Genomic DNA, 17463 nt, shown 5'->3' with positions numbered 1-17463 from the left:
ATTCAAGAAGAAAGAAAATAAAAAAATAGTAAAAAAATCTAAGGAATAAGCATATAATAGAAAAAATTTCCACAATATAAAAGTTTTCAGAAATGCACACATATTCACTCGCAAAAAAAATGCACACATATTCTATAGGACTTGCGTATAAACTTACGCACACACAAAATAAATAAATCTATAAAAAGAAGTTTTCTAAGAAAGAAGGAATCAGTGAAATTGTATTACCCTTGAAGAAGAAAGAAAAGGAAACAATATTAAAAAAAACAACAAAATAAATCTCACACAATTTACACATAATTTTGTTTTTTAGTAATATGCAAGAATAAGAATATAATAGCAAAATTCTTGAACATAATTTTTTTAGGAAGCAATGAATGAGTAGCTTTGGTATTACCCTAATATAGAAAGAAAATTAAATAAAGTAATTACTAAAACAGAAATAAAATAAAAAGAAATAAATTCATAATAATAAAGTTTCCTAAGGAAGAATAATCAATGGCATTGGTATTACCTTTTTAGAAGAATGAAAATGACTAAAAAAGAAAAAGGCGTAAAAAGGGCTTCAAGCCCAGTAGGAAAATCGACTAACCCCAAACAGGGGCAAGTTAAAAATTTAACCCAAGAAGTCATCAAAGAAGAAAACAACAACTCGAATCTTGACAAAGAATCAACGGTCAGCAAGTCAACTTACCCAAATTTAAGGAACGTGTATAATTAAATAGTGTCACACGATCGCAACATCAAACCGCTCCAGCACGAACAAATATATAAGAAAATCTAACAGCCAAAATGTTAACTAAGCAACAACAAATGAACGGGAGACACAAGCAAGAAAAATAAACAAATATTATGTTGTATTGGTTACTTTTTTCTTATTACTAAATGGAGATATATACTAAAACAAAATAATTATATAAACAAAAATGAATATTATTTCAAGGTACAACGGATTAAGGGCGTTGGTATTATCCTTAAAGAAGAACAAAAATTTAACAAAACTTGCATTGTTCCAAAATATACAAGAACAACATATAGTAGCATAATAACGTCCAGACAATAGTACATCCGCAACACTCAAGGGAAAGATCCAGAACCAAGCAGCCAAATTGTGGTTGTCCAGTAGAATAATATATCCATGATGTATATATAAGGGAAATGACCGTAATATCCTATGAACGTTCGTCAGGTGGGGTTGAAATTTGCGAACGTTTCAGACGGCAGTTTAGTTGTATCGGGTTGATAGTTTCTTCAGAATCTCCCACAAAAGAAAAATGACAGTCTTTTCAAAAACGCATAGCAATTTGTAAATAAAAGAGAAATTTTGCGGTAAAAAAGGGCAAAATCTACCATCTCATACCAGGTAAAGTTGCTCCTAGCTGAGTTCGTCAGTTCTCATTTCCGAAAAGAAAAAGTGGTAAAATGGAGGGCATAACTAGACGGCTTGGCGGTAGACAAAATGGAAAGAATTATTTAACACGAACTATAAAGTGGCAGAAAAACTATGGGCACGTAGCGTAACTAAGCGAATCGGGTTACGTTAAAGAAAAGGTCATCTTCAGGGAAGAAAATTCAACGGACATGAGCTGTCCCATTCAATCATGAATCATCGACTATAAAGAACTACAAAAAGAATATAACATTATGAGTACTGATGTTTGAGTAACGAAGACGAATCCTTTGAACCGATCGTGCTAACGTCGGACGAAGTAGACGTGTGTGTGCCGTAGCCGCTTGTCGACGTCGACTGTGTCACGCTGAACGAAGACAGCCCGCTCGGCAAGGACACCAGCGGCCCGTACGTCGGCACGGGCATACTGGCGGGGAGCACCGGCAGCTGATTACCATCCTTGGACTGGAGCACGGCCATGGCTGCTCTCATGGACGGCCGCGCGCTCGGGTCCGGGTGCGCGCACCAGAGCCCGGCGACCATCACGCGCTCCACCTCCGCCTTGTCGTACTCGCCGTCGAGCCGCTCGTCGGCCCCGTCCAGAAGGGCTCCCCGACCATACAGGTCCCAGACCCACTCGACCAGCCGGAACAGCCCGTTCTTCTCGGCCGGATCATGCAGCAGACTCACCGGCCTCCTTCCGCATGCAACCTCCAGCAGGAGGACGCCGAAGCTGTAAACGTCGGACTCCGCGCTGGCCCTGCCAGTGATCATGGACTGCGGGTCCACGTAGCCCGGTGTCCCCGACACGGCGGTCATCGTCTGCGTCCCGACGGCGTGGTCGATGAACCTCGCCAGCCCGAAGTCCCCTAGCTTGGCGCCGAAGGACTCGTCCAGCATCACGTTGCTCGGCTTGATGTCGCGGTGCACCACGCATTGCTCCCACTCCTCGTGGAGGTACAGCAATGCCGAGCCCAGCCCGGTTACTATCTTCATCCTGTAGTTGCATGCAGCAGCAGGAATCATCAACATATATAGTTCGACACATGATTCATGCCGATTAATTTCAATGTTTGAGTGGGCAATCATCAGTTAACTTACCTCATCGGCCATGTCAAGAAGGTGCCCTTGCCGTGGAGATGGATGTCTAGGCTGCGGTTGGGCATGAGCTCGTAGACGAGCAGGAGCTCGTTGCGGCCGTGGCACCACCCGACGAGCTGCACCAGGTTCCGGTGCCGCAGCTTGCTTATCACGTTGATCTCTGACGTGTACTCCCTCTTCCCCTGCATCGACGAATCCTTGGAGAACCGCTTTATAGCCACGGCGAGGCCAGGCTCTTTGAGGTTGCCTCGGTACACCGCGCCAAAGCCGCCTTGCCCGAGCTTCTCATCTGCCGCGAAGTTCCTCGTCGCATCCACCAGCTCCTGGTACGGAAATCGCCTCGGTCCCGTGCTCCCCATCTCAATCTCCACCGCCGGATCGCCGTCCTCGTCCTCCGAGCCCATGTCATCCTCCTCGACCTCTCGCTTCTTCTTCTTGTTCCCACGACGACGTATCAAGATTACTGCGGTGACGATGACGAGCACCAGGAACAGTGTCGCGCCGGCGCTCGCTCCCGCTATAACTCCTGAACTGTGGCTGCCACTGCCACTGCCAGGCCCAGGGGAGGGTGGGGCGACGGTGACCGCCTTCGGTTCCAAGGACGAGCTGAAGTACCATGAACTTAGCTGATGTAGCTCCACGGACGAAGACGTCCCGGCGGAGAAGCCGACGGCGACCTGCTCCGGCAATGCGCTCTTGAGGTCTACCTTGGAGCTAAGGCTGTAATTCCGGCCTCGGCCATCGCCGAGCCACAGCGTCAGGGACAGAAGGCTGGAAACGTTGTCGTACTGTATGAGAGCGGTCATGTTCCCCATGAGGCTGAAGCTCGGCAGGGACTTGGTTACCACGGATCGGACGGAGTTGACGTCGATGCCGAGGTGGTCATAGGTGGCGTCGGGATCGGATACCTGGGTGTCGTTGAAGGTGTCGAACTCGACGGCGACGAACCGGCTGTCCCCTGTCGCCGTGGCGTCGGTGCTCTGGTTGGTGAGGCCGAGGTCGAAGCCGTAGGAATCGTACGGCAGGAGCGACGGGTAGCCGGCGAGGAAGAAGGCCATGCCTTTCCCCTTGTTGTTGATGTTGGGGATGCCGATGGCGAAGGAGAAACGCGTGGTGAAGCTCGCCACCTCGCCCGTGGCCTTGTCCCAGAGCAGCATCGGCTGGGCGTTGTAGGACACCCGGCCCGCGCTGTTGCCGATGCCGTCGATCCTGTTGGCGCTGACGTCGATCCGCCCGACGCTGAAGGAGGCGTCCCCTTCGATCCTGAAGTCCTTCTGATCTTGAGAGCTGAAAGTGGAGTAGTTGAAGAAGAGGGAAGCGGCGGGAGGAGGCAGGTGGCAGCAAACACAGAGGACGAGGAGGAGAGCACAGGCGGTTGCCGGCGTGATCTCGGCCATCGCCCGCCCCCGGCGCTGGTGCACAGTGTCAAGGTGTCTTGGTAGTTCTCTCCATCTGTATATAGCGTGGCGTGCTCGATCTTGTGTAGAAAGACTCGAAGAACAGGTCAACTGGCCATCTTTTCCACTGAGAAAACGCAATCAGTGCATCTGTTTAATACTATAAGCAAGGATGAAACCAGAAGGCTCTACATTTTTATGCAAGGGCGCACATGGGAGATAATCCAGTGTGGAACCTCACCGACGACTTACTGCCCACTCCAGCGTGGACCGAGACCGGTCGCCGGTGTGCTCCGTGCCAGCTTCGCCCCTCCGCCTCTTTATCTGAACCTACATTCCATTCATGCAGCATATTGCAAGGTGGTGTCAAGCAGAAGAATGAAGTCATTTACGGTGCTATTTTACATGAAATCATGAAGTACTCTGGTAGTTTTATTTTATGTAGTTTTATCCATGAGTTTAGGAGTTTGAATTTTGAGGCTCATAATCTAGTGAAGCATGCATTACAACTAGGAGTTGGTCGTTATGTTTTGGTTAGACCAATTTTTTACTATTTTCGAGATGCTTTGTACCTTCGCTGAACTTTGATAATGGATCCGAATCATTTTCGCAAAAATAAAACTTTAATTCATCACTGTAAACATTGTGACGATTCAATAAAGCTTCACATGATTGTCTTTTTTTTATGTAGTAGGAGTACTCTATAATCAAGTTGGCCAGGTAGCACAATTTCTTTCTTTTTTAAAACAAGGCAAAAGATTTTCTTTTCTTTTCTTCATCACTGGTTCCTTTCCTTTTTCTTTTCTCATTTCTTTAAAAAATAAAAACTCTCATTCTTTTTTTTCATAAATTCACAATTTACAATTTATGTTCAAAATTTGAAAATTGATTTAAAATTTCAATTGCTTGTGTTTTTTCAAAAAAAGGACAGATATTTCCAAAATGGTTTGTGTTTTTACAAAATGTTCGCAAGTTTCAATTTTTTTGGACCTTCTCAAACAAAGTTAAAATGTTTGAGAAAATGGTTCCTGTTTTAAAAATTGTTCACAAATGAAAAAAATTGTTTTTTATTTCAAAAATGCATCAAAAGTTCAAAACATGTTCCTGTTTTCAAAACAAAAGCAAAATTACAAAAATGTCTTTTTTTCATTCAAAGTTCGCATTTCAAAGATGTTTATGCATCTAAAGAATGCACAGTTTGGATGTTGATATTGAGCCGTAGAAACTGATATTGGCATTGCACAACCTGAATGCCATTGTTTGGATGGTCAACGAATTGACTGGCTGAATTGGCCCAAAATATTGGCTGGCTCGCTTTTGCATCCCACGTAGCTATTCCTGAATTTAGAGCATACAACCTCGACTTCGCCTGATATTCGGGATCAAGTGATCGAGTTACCACTTCGCCCGCGCTCGAGGGGAAATAAACAGGCAACCGAGCAAGAGAGGAGACGAACAGAGACATGACTAGAAGCTCCGGCGGCACAGATCAGCCTTCCTCGCCCTCCTCCTCCTTCTCTGTTCTCTCCAGCAAGTCCGGTCCTTCCCATGTGCGCCCTACCTCCACACACGTCCGCCTAACCCACTCTGCACTCTTGTCCGTCTAGTCATCACCTGCTTGACCCACCATCGTACACCCGCCTCCCATGGCACATGGCACGACCGTCGCTTCCCCTCATGGTCGCTTCTTTCTGTAGCACCATTGCCACCATCCCTAGCCCCCCCCCCCCACACACAGAAACCCTAATCTCAACCCATATGCGCTAGTATTTTGAGCTTTTTTTAACCTTGTGCAAGTCATAACCGTATGATGTTGATACATATTTTTCTTTTGGTCCTTCCTTTTGGTACTCGTCTGGCCAAGACATGGAAGACAATACAATTAGCCATTATGCCGAAGTGTTAATTTAATTTGGCGTACACACTAATGTATGTTCGAAACTGAAAGAACATGCGGTGCCCCCATGTTTGGTTTTGGTAATTGATGACAATCTCGATGGACTAATGGTTGCCTTGAGTTATATTTGAAGATTTTGTCCATAGGCTTTTCTTGGAATACATGTGTTGATTTCAAGGAGAGTTTGTGTCGACCAAGGTGCTATTCAAGGAATTATCCAAAGATTGGTCATGTGAGTGTTGAGCTTATTGCAAGCATGTCTTGAAGAAGAAGATTGTGTGATCATTCATGTCTACGTTCAAGACATCATCCAAATGAAGAGAATTGGAAAGATTCAAGGTTGATCAAGATTAAGTCAAGAATGAATCAAGTTTATCAACACACAAAGCATACAAGATGCACTGAGGGATCAAGTGATCCCATGGTGTATGGTAAGCATTGTCCATTACGCTTTGTTTGCTAACCCATGGTTTTCGTGAGAGTTCTTTGTGGGGTTAGGTTGCGATGTGCAAGTTCAAGTGGAGCATCATGAAGAGATCAAATGCTTGAAGCCTGCCGTCCATTATGGTAACAATGGATTTATGAAGATGTGCCGAAGAGTGGCTCACCCATGGTGGAGTATGGGGGAGCAATCAACTAGTCTTCATCGAGCCAACACAATCAAGAAAGGTGGCCCAACTTGAGGGAGTCAAGATCGTCATCATCTAGGTCAAGTGGACTATGTGCAAGAAAAATGTTTGCCCTTGATAGGTTTTCTATTTTACCAGTCTCATAGTGGTAGTTGGGAGACCGGGTTATAGGATTGATTGCCGTACTATCAAGGGGGCTCTCGATGAGTAGCTTGATCGTGTCGTTCATAGAGAGCTCAAACCTTTGCATCCTTGCATCATCTTATTGGTTCTTGTTTGGTTCTCTGATACTTCCATTTTGCATCATGCTTTTATATCGATATTTATTGTATTATGGGCTGTTATTACACATTATGTCACAATACTTATGCCTATTCTATCTTATTTTACAAGGTTTACATAAAGAGGGAGAATGCCGGCAGCTGGAATTCTGGGCTGGAAAATGAGCAAATATTAGAGACCTATTCTGCACAGCACCAAAAGTCCTGAAACTTCACGAAAGACGTTTTCACAATATATAAAAAATACTGAGCGTGAGAAGTTCACCAGGGGGGCCACACCCTGCCCACGAGGGTGGGGGGCGCACCCTACCCCCCTAGGCGCTCCCCCCTACCTCATGGGCCCCCTGGTGGCCCTTCGGTGGCCATCTTCTGCTATATGAAGTCTTTCGACGAGAAAAAAATCAGAAGCCATCTCCTCGGACGAAACTCCACCGCCACGAGGCGGAACCTTGGCGGAACCAATCTAGGGCTCTGGCGGAGCTGTTCTACCGGGGAAACTTCCCTCCGGGAGGGGGAAATCATCGCCATCGTCATCACCAACGCTCCTTTCATCGGGAGAGGGCAATCTCCATCAACATCTTCATCAGCACCATCTCCTCTCAAAACCCTAGTTCATCTCTTGTATCCAATTTTTGTCTCTAAGTCCGGGATTGGTGCTAGTAGGTTGCTAGTAGTGTTAATTACTCTTTGTAGTTGATGCTAGTTGGTTTAATTGGTGGAATATCATATGTTCAGATCCTATATGCATATTAATACCCCTCTGATTATGAATATGAATATGCTTTGTGAGTAGTTACGTTTGTTCCTGAGGACATGGGAGAAGTCTTGCTATTAGTAGTCATGTGAATTTGGTATTCGTTCGATATTTTGATGAGATGTATGTTGTCTCTCCTCTAGTGGTGTTATGTGAACGTCGACTACATGACACTTCATCATTATTTGGGCCTAGAGGAAGGCATTGGGAAGTAATAAGTAGATGATGGGTTGCTAGAGTGACAGAAGCTTAAACCCTAATTTATGCGTTGCTTCGCAAGGGGCTGATTTGGATCCGTATGTTTCATGCTATGGTTAGGTTTACCTTAATACTTTTGTTATAGTTGTGGATGCTTGTAATAGAGGTTAATCATAAGTGGGATGCTTGTCCAAGTAAGGACAGTACCCAAGCACCAGTTCACCCACATACCAAATTATCAAAGTACTGAACGCGAATCATATGAGCGTGATGAAAACTAGCTTGACGATATTCCCATGTGTCCTCGGGAGCGCTTTTCTCTATATAAGAGTTTGTCCAGGCTTGTCCTTTGCTACAAAAAGGATTGGGCCACCTTGCTGCACTTTATTTACTTTTGTTACTTGTTGCTCGTTACAAATTATCCTATCACAAAAACTATCTGTTACCACTTATTTCCGTACTTGCAGAGAATACCTTGCTGGAAACCGCTTATAATTTCCTTCTGCTCCTCGTTGGGTTCGACGCTCTTACTTATCGAAAGGACTACGATAGATGCCCTATACTTGTGGGTCATCAAGACTCTTTTCTGGCGCCGTTGTTGGGGAGTGAAGCGCCTTTGGTAGGTGGAATTTGGTAAGGAAAAATTTATATAGTGTGCTGAAATTTACTGTCACTTGTTACTATGGAAAGTAATCCTCTGAGGGGCTTGTTCGGGGTATCTTCACCCCGACCAGTAGAGCAAAGAGTTGCTCCTCAACCTACTGAACCTACTGAAAATGAAAATGTCTGCTTTGAAATTCCTTCGGGTATGACAGAAAAACTGCTAGCTAATCCTTTTGTAGGAGATGGAACAAAGCATCCTGACGAGCATCTAATATATGTGGATGAAGTTTGTGGATTATTTAAGCTTGCAGGTGTACCCAGAGATGTTGTTAAGAAGAAGGTCTTTCCTTTATCTTTGAGGGGAGATGCATCGACATGGTACAGGCTATGTGATGATATGGGGTCATGGAACTACAAACGATTGAAATTGGAATTTCATCAGAAGTTTTATCATATGCATATTGTTCATCGTGATCGCAATTATATATATAATTTTTGGCCTCGCAAGGAGAAAGCATCGCTCAAGCTTGGGGGAGGCTTAAATCAATGTTATATTCATACCCCAATCATGAGCTCTCAAGAGAAATGATTATTCAAAAAAATTATACTCGGCTTTCTGATAGCAATCGCACCATGCTTGACACTTCTTGTGCTGGATCTTTTTATGATGAATACTATTGAATTCAAATGGGATTTATTGGAAAGAATTAAACGCAACTCTGAAGATTGGGACCTCGACAAAGGTAAGGAGTCAGGTATGACACCTAGGTTTGATTGTGTTAAATCTTTTATGGATACCGATGTTTTCTGTAAATTTAGCACTAAATATGGACTTGACTCTGAGATAGTAGCTTCTTTCTTCGAATCTTTTCCTACTCATGTTGATCTCCCCAAGGAGAAGTGGTTTAAATATCATCCTTCCATAGAAGTAAAAGTAGCTGCACGTATTAAAGTTGAAGAAAAGACTGACACTTATAATGATCCTATTGTTCCTACTGCTTATGTTGAGAAACCACCTTTTCCTGTTAGGATAAAGGATTATGCTAAAACTTCAACTGTGGTTCGTAAAAGCAATATTAAAACTTATACACCTTCTGAGCAAATTAAAGTTGAACCTGATATTGCTATTGTTAAAGATCTCTTGGCTGATAATATTGATGGGCATGTTATTTATTTCTGTGATGAAACTGCTAGAATTGCTAAACCTTGTGCTAAAGATAAACCTAGAGCTATGGTAGGCATGCCTGTTATTTCTATTAAAATAGGAGATCATTGTTATCATGGTTTATGTGATATGGGTGCCAGTGCTAGTGCAATACCTATTAGCCTATATAGAGAAAGTATGCATGATATTGCACCTGTTGAGTTAGAAGATATTGATGTCACAATTAAACTTGCCAATAGATATACTATTTCACCAATGGGAATTGTTAGAGATGTTGAAGTCTTGTGTGGGAAAACTAAATATCCTGCTGATTTTCTTATTCTTGGTTCCCCACAAGATAACTTTTATCCCATTATATTTGGTAGACCCTTCTTGAACACTGTTAATGCTAAGATAGATTGCAAAAAGGATGTTGTTACTATTGGTTTAGATGATATGTCTCATGAATTTAATTTCTCCAAATTTAGTAGACAACACCGTGAAGAAGAATTACCTAGTAAGGATGAAATTATTGGTCTTGCTTCTATTGCCGTACCACCTAGTGATCCTTTAGAACAATATTTGCTAGACCATAAAAATGGTATGTTTATGAATGAAAGAAGGGAAATAGATGAAGTATTCTTTAAACAGGAACCTATTCTGAAACACAATTTTCCTGTTGAAATCCTAGGGGATCCTCCTCCACCCAAGGGTGATCCCGTGTTTGAGATTAAGCCGTTGCCTGATACTCTTAAATATGCTTATCTTGATGAGAAAAAGATATATCCTGTTATTATTAGTGTAACCTTTCAGAGCATGAAGAAGAGAGATTATTGAAAACTCTGAAGAAGCACCATGCTGCTATTGGATATACTCTTGATGATCTTAAGGGCATTAGTCCCACTCTGTGTCAACATAAGATAAATTTGGAAGAAGATGCTAAACCAGTTCGTGATCATCAACAATGGCTGATTCCTAAAATGAAAGAAGTGGTAAGAAAGGAAATACTAAATCTCCTTGAGGCAGGTATAATCTATCCCGTTGCTGATAGTCAGTGGGTAAGTCCTGTCCATTGTGTCCCTAAGAAGGGATGTATTACTGTCGTTCCTAATGATAAAGATGAATTGATTCCTCAAAGAATTATTACGGGTTATAGGATGGTAATTGATTTCCGCAAATTAAATAAGGCCACTAAAAAGGATCATTACCCCTTACCTTTTATCGATCAAATGCTAGAAATATTATCCAAACATACACATTTTTGCTTTCTAGATGGTTATTCTGGTTTCTCTCAAATACCTGTGTTAGCCAAGGATCAATCAAAGACTACTTTTACTTGCCCTTTTGGTACTTTTGCTTATAGACATATGCCTTTTGGTTTATGTAATGCACCTGCTACCTTTCAAAGATGCATGATGGCTATATTCTCTGACTTTTGTGAAAAGATTTGTGAGGTTTTCATGGACAATTTCTCCGTCTATGGATGTTCTTTTGATGATTGCTTGAGCAACCTTGATCGAGTTTTGTAGAGATGTGAAGAAACTAATCTTGTCTTGAATTGGGAAAAGTTCCACTTTATGGTTAATGAAGGTATTGTCTTGGGGAATAAAGTTTCTGAAAGAGGTATTGAAGTTGATAAAGCCAAGGTTGATGCCATTGAGAAGATGCCATGTCCCAAGGACATCAAAGGTATAAGAAGTTTCCTTGGTCATGCCGGATTTTATAGGAGGTTCATTAAGGACTTCACAAAAATTTCTTGGCCTCTGACTAATTTATTACAAAAAGATATACCATTTGTCTTTGATGATGATTGTGTAGAAGCATTTGAAATACTTAAGAAAGCATTGATCTCTGCACCTATTGTTCAGCCACCTAATTGGAATTTACCCTTTGAAATTATGTGTGATGCTAGTGATTATGCTGTAGGTGTTGTTCTAGGGCAAAGAGTTGACAAGAAATTAAATGTTATTCAATATGCTAGTAAAACCCTAGACAATGCTCAAAGAAATTATGCTACTACTGAAAAAGAATTCTTAGCAGTTGTATTTGCTTGTGATAAGTTCAGACCTTATATTGTTGATTCTAAAGTAACTATTCACACTGATCATGCTGCTATTAAATATCTTATGGAAAAGAAAGATGCTAAACCTAGACTTATTAGATGGGTTCTCTTGCTATAAGAATTTGATTTACATATTGTTGATAGAAAGGGAGCTGAGAACCCCGTTGCAGACAACTTGTCTAGGTTAGAAAATGTGCTTGATGACCCACTACCTATTGATGATAGCTTTCCTGATGAGCAATTAAATGTCATAAATGCTTCTCATACTGCTCCATGGTATGCCGATTATGCTAATTACATTGTTGCCAAATTCATACCACCTAGTTTCACATACCAGCAAAAGAAAAAGTCTTCTATGATTTGAGGCATTACTTTTGGGATGACCCACATCTTTATAAAGAAGGAGTAGATGGTGTTATTAGACGTTGTGTACCTGAGCATGAACAGGAACAGATCCTACGCAAGTGTCACTCCGAAGCTTATGGAGGACACCATGTTGGAGATAGAACTACACATAAGGTATTGCAATCTGGTTTTTATTGGCCTACTCTCTTCAAGGATGCCCGTAAGTTTGTCTTATCTTGTGATGAATGTCAAAGAATTGGTAATATTAGTAGACGTCAAGAAATGCCTATGAACTATTCACTCATTATTGAACCATTTGTTGTTTGGGGCTTTGACTATATGGGACCCTTTCCTTCCTCTAATGGATATACACATATTTTAGTTACTGTTGATTACGTTACTAAGTGGGTAGAAGCTATTCCAACTAGTAGTGTTGATCATAACACATCTATTAAGATGCTTAAAGAAGTTATTTTCCCAAGGTTTGGAGTCCCTAGATATTTAACAACTGGTGGTGGTTCACATTTTATTCATGGTGCTTTCCGTAAAATGCTTGCTAAATATGATGTTAATCATATAATTGCATATCCTTATCACCCACAGTCTAGTGGTCAAGTAGAATTGAGCAATAGAGAGCTCAAATTAATTTTGCAAAAGACTGATAATATATCTAGAAAGAATTGGTCCAAGAAACTTGATGATGCATTATGGGCCTATAGAACTGCATATAAAAATCCTATGGGTATGTCTCCGTACAAAATGGTTTATAGAAAAGCATGTCACTTACCTCTCGAACTAGAACACAAGGCATATTGGGCTATTAAAGAGCTCAATTATGATTTTAAACTTGCCGGTGAGAAGAGGTTATTTGATATTAGCTCACTTGATGAATGGAGAACCCAAGCCTACGAAAATGCCAAGTTGTTTAAAGAAAAAGTTAAAAGATGGCATGATAAAAGGATACAAAAGCGTGAGTTTAATGTAGGTGATTATATATTGCTATACAACTCTTGTTTAAGATTTTTTGCAGGAAAACTTCTCTCTAAATGGAAAGGTCCTTACGTTATCGAGGAGGTCTATCGTTCCGGTGCCATAAAAATCAACAACTTCGAAGGCACAAAACCGAAGGTGGTGAAGGGTCAAAGAATCAAACATTATATCTCAGGTAATCCCATAAATGTTGAAACCAATGTTATTGAAACCGTAACCCCGGAGGAATACATAAGGGACACTTTCCGGAACGTTTCAGACTCCGAAAAGGAATAGGTATGTGGTACGGTAAGTAAACCGACTCCAAAATAGTTTTTAAGGCAATATTTCTCCGTTTTGGAATATTTAGAAAAATAGAAAAATAAGAAGCAGTCCGGGAAGGACACGAGGGCTCCACGAGGGTGGAGGGCGCGCCCCCTACCTCGTGGGAACCTCGTGCGCTCTCCGAACTCCGTTTTCGTACACGACAAGTATTTTGGTCGGTAAAAAATCATTATATAACCTCCCGAAGGTTTTGACCACCGTATCACGCAAAAATCTCTTGTTCTTGTTTCGAGCTATTTTCTGCCAGGGTTGTCAAAGCTAGGCATCATGTTGTCTCCCTCCTCCTCTAACAATGAGGGCAACAATGCTTGGCTAATGAAGATAGAGCTGAAGAGAGAAGAACCCATGGAGACTAACAAGGATGAAGGGATCAAGAAGGCCACGGAGGACCAAGCTCCGACAATAGAAGACATCCTTCAACTTGATCACAATCTCCTTACCCCAACTGAGATCAAAGCTTTCAATATGATCGAGTTAGCTCATATACAAAATAAGTATCTCACACGTGAAAATATCTTGTTGAAGGAGCATATCATCGCACTCAAAGGCATTATCCGCAAGTTAGAAGACCTCCTACGCTCGATGTGCGACTACCCATCATCAACAACTCCACCTTCTTCACCAAAAAAGGAGACATAATCACATGGGTATGGGCACTCCCCTTGGCAACTGCCAAGCTTGGGGGAGTGCCCCGGTATCGTATCACCATCACTTTTATCTTTATCGTTTTTCTTAGTTCGATCCTTTTGGTAATATCTTGATCTAGTAGCATAAAGTTTTAGTATGATCTAGTTGTGAGTTTTGCTTTATGATCCTTCTATGTAATCGAGTCCGTGAGCTATATATAATAAAGATTAGTGTTGAGTCAAGGTCTTGATTATTTTGCCATGATCCTAAGTGAATAAAAGAAAAGAGAAAGAATAAAAAAAGGAAACAAAGAGATCATAGGGATCTTATGGAGAGTAATGAGCTCACATAGGAAAAGTATGATGAATAAAAGTTGTTGAGAGTTGACAAACATAGTTTTGGTCATCGTTGCAATTAATACGAAGTAATAAAGAAAGAGAGGTCACATATAAACATACTATCTTGGACATCTTTTATGACCGTGAGCACTCATTAAAATATGACATGCTAAGGAGTTGACGTTGGCCAAGGAAGACAACGTAATGGGTTATGTTTTCTTACATCTGAGATAAATTATATTGTCATGGATCATCCAACATGGTTGAGCTTGCCTTTCCCCCTCATGCTAGCCAAATTCATCGCACCAAGTTGAAAGAACATGCGGTGCCCCCATGTTTGGTTTTGGCAATGGATGACAATCTCTATGGACTAATGGTTGCCTTGAGTTATATTTAAAGGTTTTGTCCATAGGCTTTTCTTGGAGTACATGTGTTGGTTTCAAGGAGAGTGTGTGTCGACCAAGGTGCCATTCAAGGAATTATCCAAAGATTGGTCATGTGAGTGTCGAGCTTATTGCAAGCATGTCTTGAAGAAGAACATTGTGTGATCATTCATGTCTACCTTTGAGACATCATCCAAATGAAGAGAATTGGAAAGATTCAAGGTTGATCAAGATTAAGTCAAGAATGAATCAAGTTGATCAACTCACAAAGCGCAGAAGATGTACCGAGAGGGATCAAGTGATCCCATGGTATGGTAAGCATTCGCTTTGTGTACTAACACATGGTCTTCGTGAGAGTTCTTTGTGGGGTTAGGTTGCGGTGTGCAAGTTCAAGTGGAGCATCATGAAGAGATCAAATGCTTGAAGCTTGCAATGGACATGTGAAGATGTGCGGAAGAGTGGCTCACCCATAGTGGAGTATGGGGGAGCAATCAACTAGTCTTTATCGAGCCAACACAATCAAGAAAGGTGGTCCAACTTGAGGAAGTCAAGATCGTCATCATCTAGCTCAAGTGGACCATGTGCAAGGCAAAGGTTTGCCCTTGATAGGTTTTCTATTTTACCGGTCTCATGATGGTAGTTGGGAGACTGGGTTATAGGATCGATTGCCGTACTATCAAGGGGGCTCTCGATGAGTAGCTTGATCGTATCGTTCGTTGAGAGCTCAAACCATTGCATCCTTGCATCATCTTTCTTGCTTCTTGTTTGGTTCTCTTTGTGATTCTTAGAGCTTATGGTCATCTTGATGACAAGCTCGAGTTCATCGAAAACGGAGTTCACATGCATCTTCTATGATGTTTTCGATGTTGGAGGTTTTGCCGGTTCTTCTCGGTTGGAGGTTTCACTCCTCTTTTTGTTAGGCATACCTGCCCTGCCTCTTCTTACTCGTTGTCTTGTATCCAACAAGCTTGAGTTTGCTCAATTCGGAGCTCGTATGAAGAAGTTATGGCAGTTCTTGTTTCTTGAGAGTGGCTTTTGTCTGGTCCCAGCGGTAGTACCGCTTGGAGCTCTCAGCCATAGTACCGCTGCAGTGTCGCTCTTCTACCGCCTCGATTTTGGGTCTTGCTCTTCTTGTGTCGTGTTCAGTGGCAGTAGGAGCGGCAGTAGGAGCGGTAGTACCGCTCTTGTGCGGTAGTACCGCTGGGCCAAGCGGCAGTACCGCTGCGGCCAACGGTTGTACCGCTGGCTACAGCGGTAGCGCCGCTCATACTGCTCTACCTCTCTGGCAGGTTCTCAGCTCGTGTTTTTCTCTCTCATTGGGGTGTTTTGACCATGCTAAGCGGTAGTACCGCTCCTCCAGCGGTAGTACCGCTTGTGGAGCGGTAGTACCGCTCGTATGCGGGCTGAGCACATAACGGTTGGATTCGGGAGCTCCTATAAAAGGGGGTCTTCTTCCCCAATGAACCTAATCCTTAGAGCTCGTGTTCTTCCCCCATTGTTGACCTTCTTCGAGCTTGCTAACTCTCAATTCCTCCATGGATTCTTGCTAGTTTTTGAGGGAAAAGAGAGAGGATATCTAGATCCACATTTCCACCAATCACTTTCTCCTCTATGTGAGGGGAACCCCTTGGATCTAGGTCTTGGAGTTCTTGGTGTTCTCCTTCTTGTTCTTCCTCTCATTTTCCTTCCTACCATTAGTTGCTTCGGTGGTATTTGAGAGAGAAGGACTTGGGCACTCCGTGTTCCCTTGCCATTGCATTTGGTGCATCGGTTTGAGTTCTCCGCGGTGATACGTGGAAGTTACAAGTTGATAAGCTTATTACTCTTGGGTGCTTGGTACCCTTGAGCTTGTTCCTATTGGGTGCTTGGGCGCCCTAGATGGTTGGTGGTGTTCGGAGCTCAATCATTGTGGTGTAAAGCTCTGGGCAAGCATCGGGGTCTCCAATTAGGTTGGGGAGATCGCCCCGAGCAATTTGACGGGTACCGGTGACCGCCCCCAAGGGTTTCCAAAGTGTACGGGTTCGGTGACCGCCCCCAAGGGTTGCCATTTGTACGGGTTCGGTGACCGCCCTCAAGGGTCCCTTAGTAGAATCACGGCATCTTGCATTATGCGAGGGCGTGAGGAGATTACGGTGGCCCTAGTGGCTTCTTGGGGAGCATTGTGCCTCCACAACGCTCCAAATGGAGATTAGCATCCGCAAGGGTGTGAACTTCGGGATACATCATCGTCTCCGCGTGTCTCAGTTATCTTTTACCCGAGCCCTTTACTTATGCACTTTACTTTGAGATAGCTATATTGTTCTTTGTCATATATCTTGCTATCACATAGTTGCTTATCTTGCTTAGCATAAGTTGCTGGTGCACATAGGTGAGCCTAGTTGTTTTAGGTTTTGTGCTTGGCAAATTAACCGCTAGGTTTATTCCCCATTTGTTCAAGCCTAAACCGTAATTATTTTAAAGCGCCTATTCACCCCCCCCCTCTAGGCGACATCCACGATCTTTCACAAGTAGAGATACTACTTGTGCTTCCAAATACCCTTAAACCAGTTTTGCCATGAGAGTCCACCATACCTACCTATGGATTGAGTAAGATCCTCCAAGTAAGTTGTCATCGGTGCAAGCAATAAAAATTGCTCTCTAAATATGTATGACTTATTAGTGTGGGAGAAAATAAGCTTTATATGATCGTGTGATATGGAAGAAATAAAAGCGACAGACTGCATAATAAAGGTCCATATCACAAGTGGCAATATAAAGTGACGTTCTTTCGCATTAAGATTTTGTGTATCCAACCATAAAAGCGCATGACAACCTCTCCTTCCCTCTGCGAAGGGCCTATCTTTTACTTTTATCTCCTACATTGCATAAGAATCATGGCGATCTTCACCCTTCCTTTTTACATTTTATCCTTTGACAAGCACATTATGTTAGAAAGATCCTGGTATATATGGCTAATTGGATGTGAGTTTTCATGAACTATTATTGTTTACATTACCCTTG

At 42.5% G+C, this 17463-nt stretch overlaps 1 protein-coding gene across 1 annotated transcript; it reads right to left on the bottom strand.

The window, feature by feature from the left end:
* Nucleotides 1-1564: 1564 nt before the first annotated feature.
* On the bottom strand, nucleotides 1565-3921 carry LOC119286349 (L-type lectin-domain containing receptor kinase IX.1-like). The gene is made up of 2 exons (XM_037565725.1): nucleotides 2492-3921; nucleotides 1565-2387 (listed from the first exon to the last, which is right to left on the bottom strand). Exons 1-2 carry the CDS (start codon nucleotides 3886-3888, stop codon nucleotides 1643-1645), a joined length of 2142 nt encoding a protein of 713 aa, XP_037421622.1. The 5' UTR covers nucleotides 3889-3921; the 3' UTR covers nucleotides 1565-1642.
* Between the last annotated feature and the right edge of the window lie 13542 nt (nucleotides 3922-17463).

This window comes from Triticum dicoccoides, chromosome 4A (genome assembly GCF_002162155.2).
Source record: "Triticum dicoccoides isolate Atlit2015 ecotype Zavitan chromosome 4A, WEW_v2.0, whole genome shotgun sequence".
Taxonomy (NCBI): Eukaryota; Viridiplantae; Streptophyta; class Magnoliopsida; order Poales; family Poaceae; genus Triticum; species Triticum dicoccoides.
This window is presented reverse-complemented; position numbering and strand designations above follow the sequence as displayed.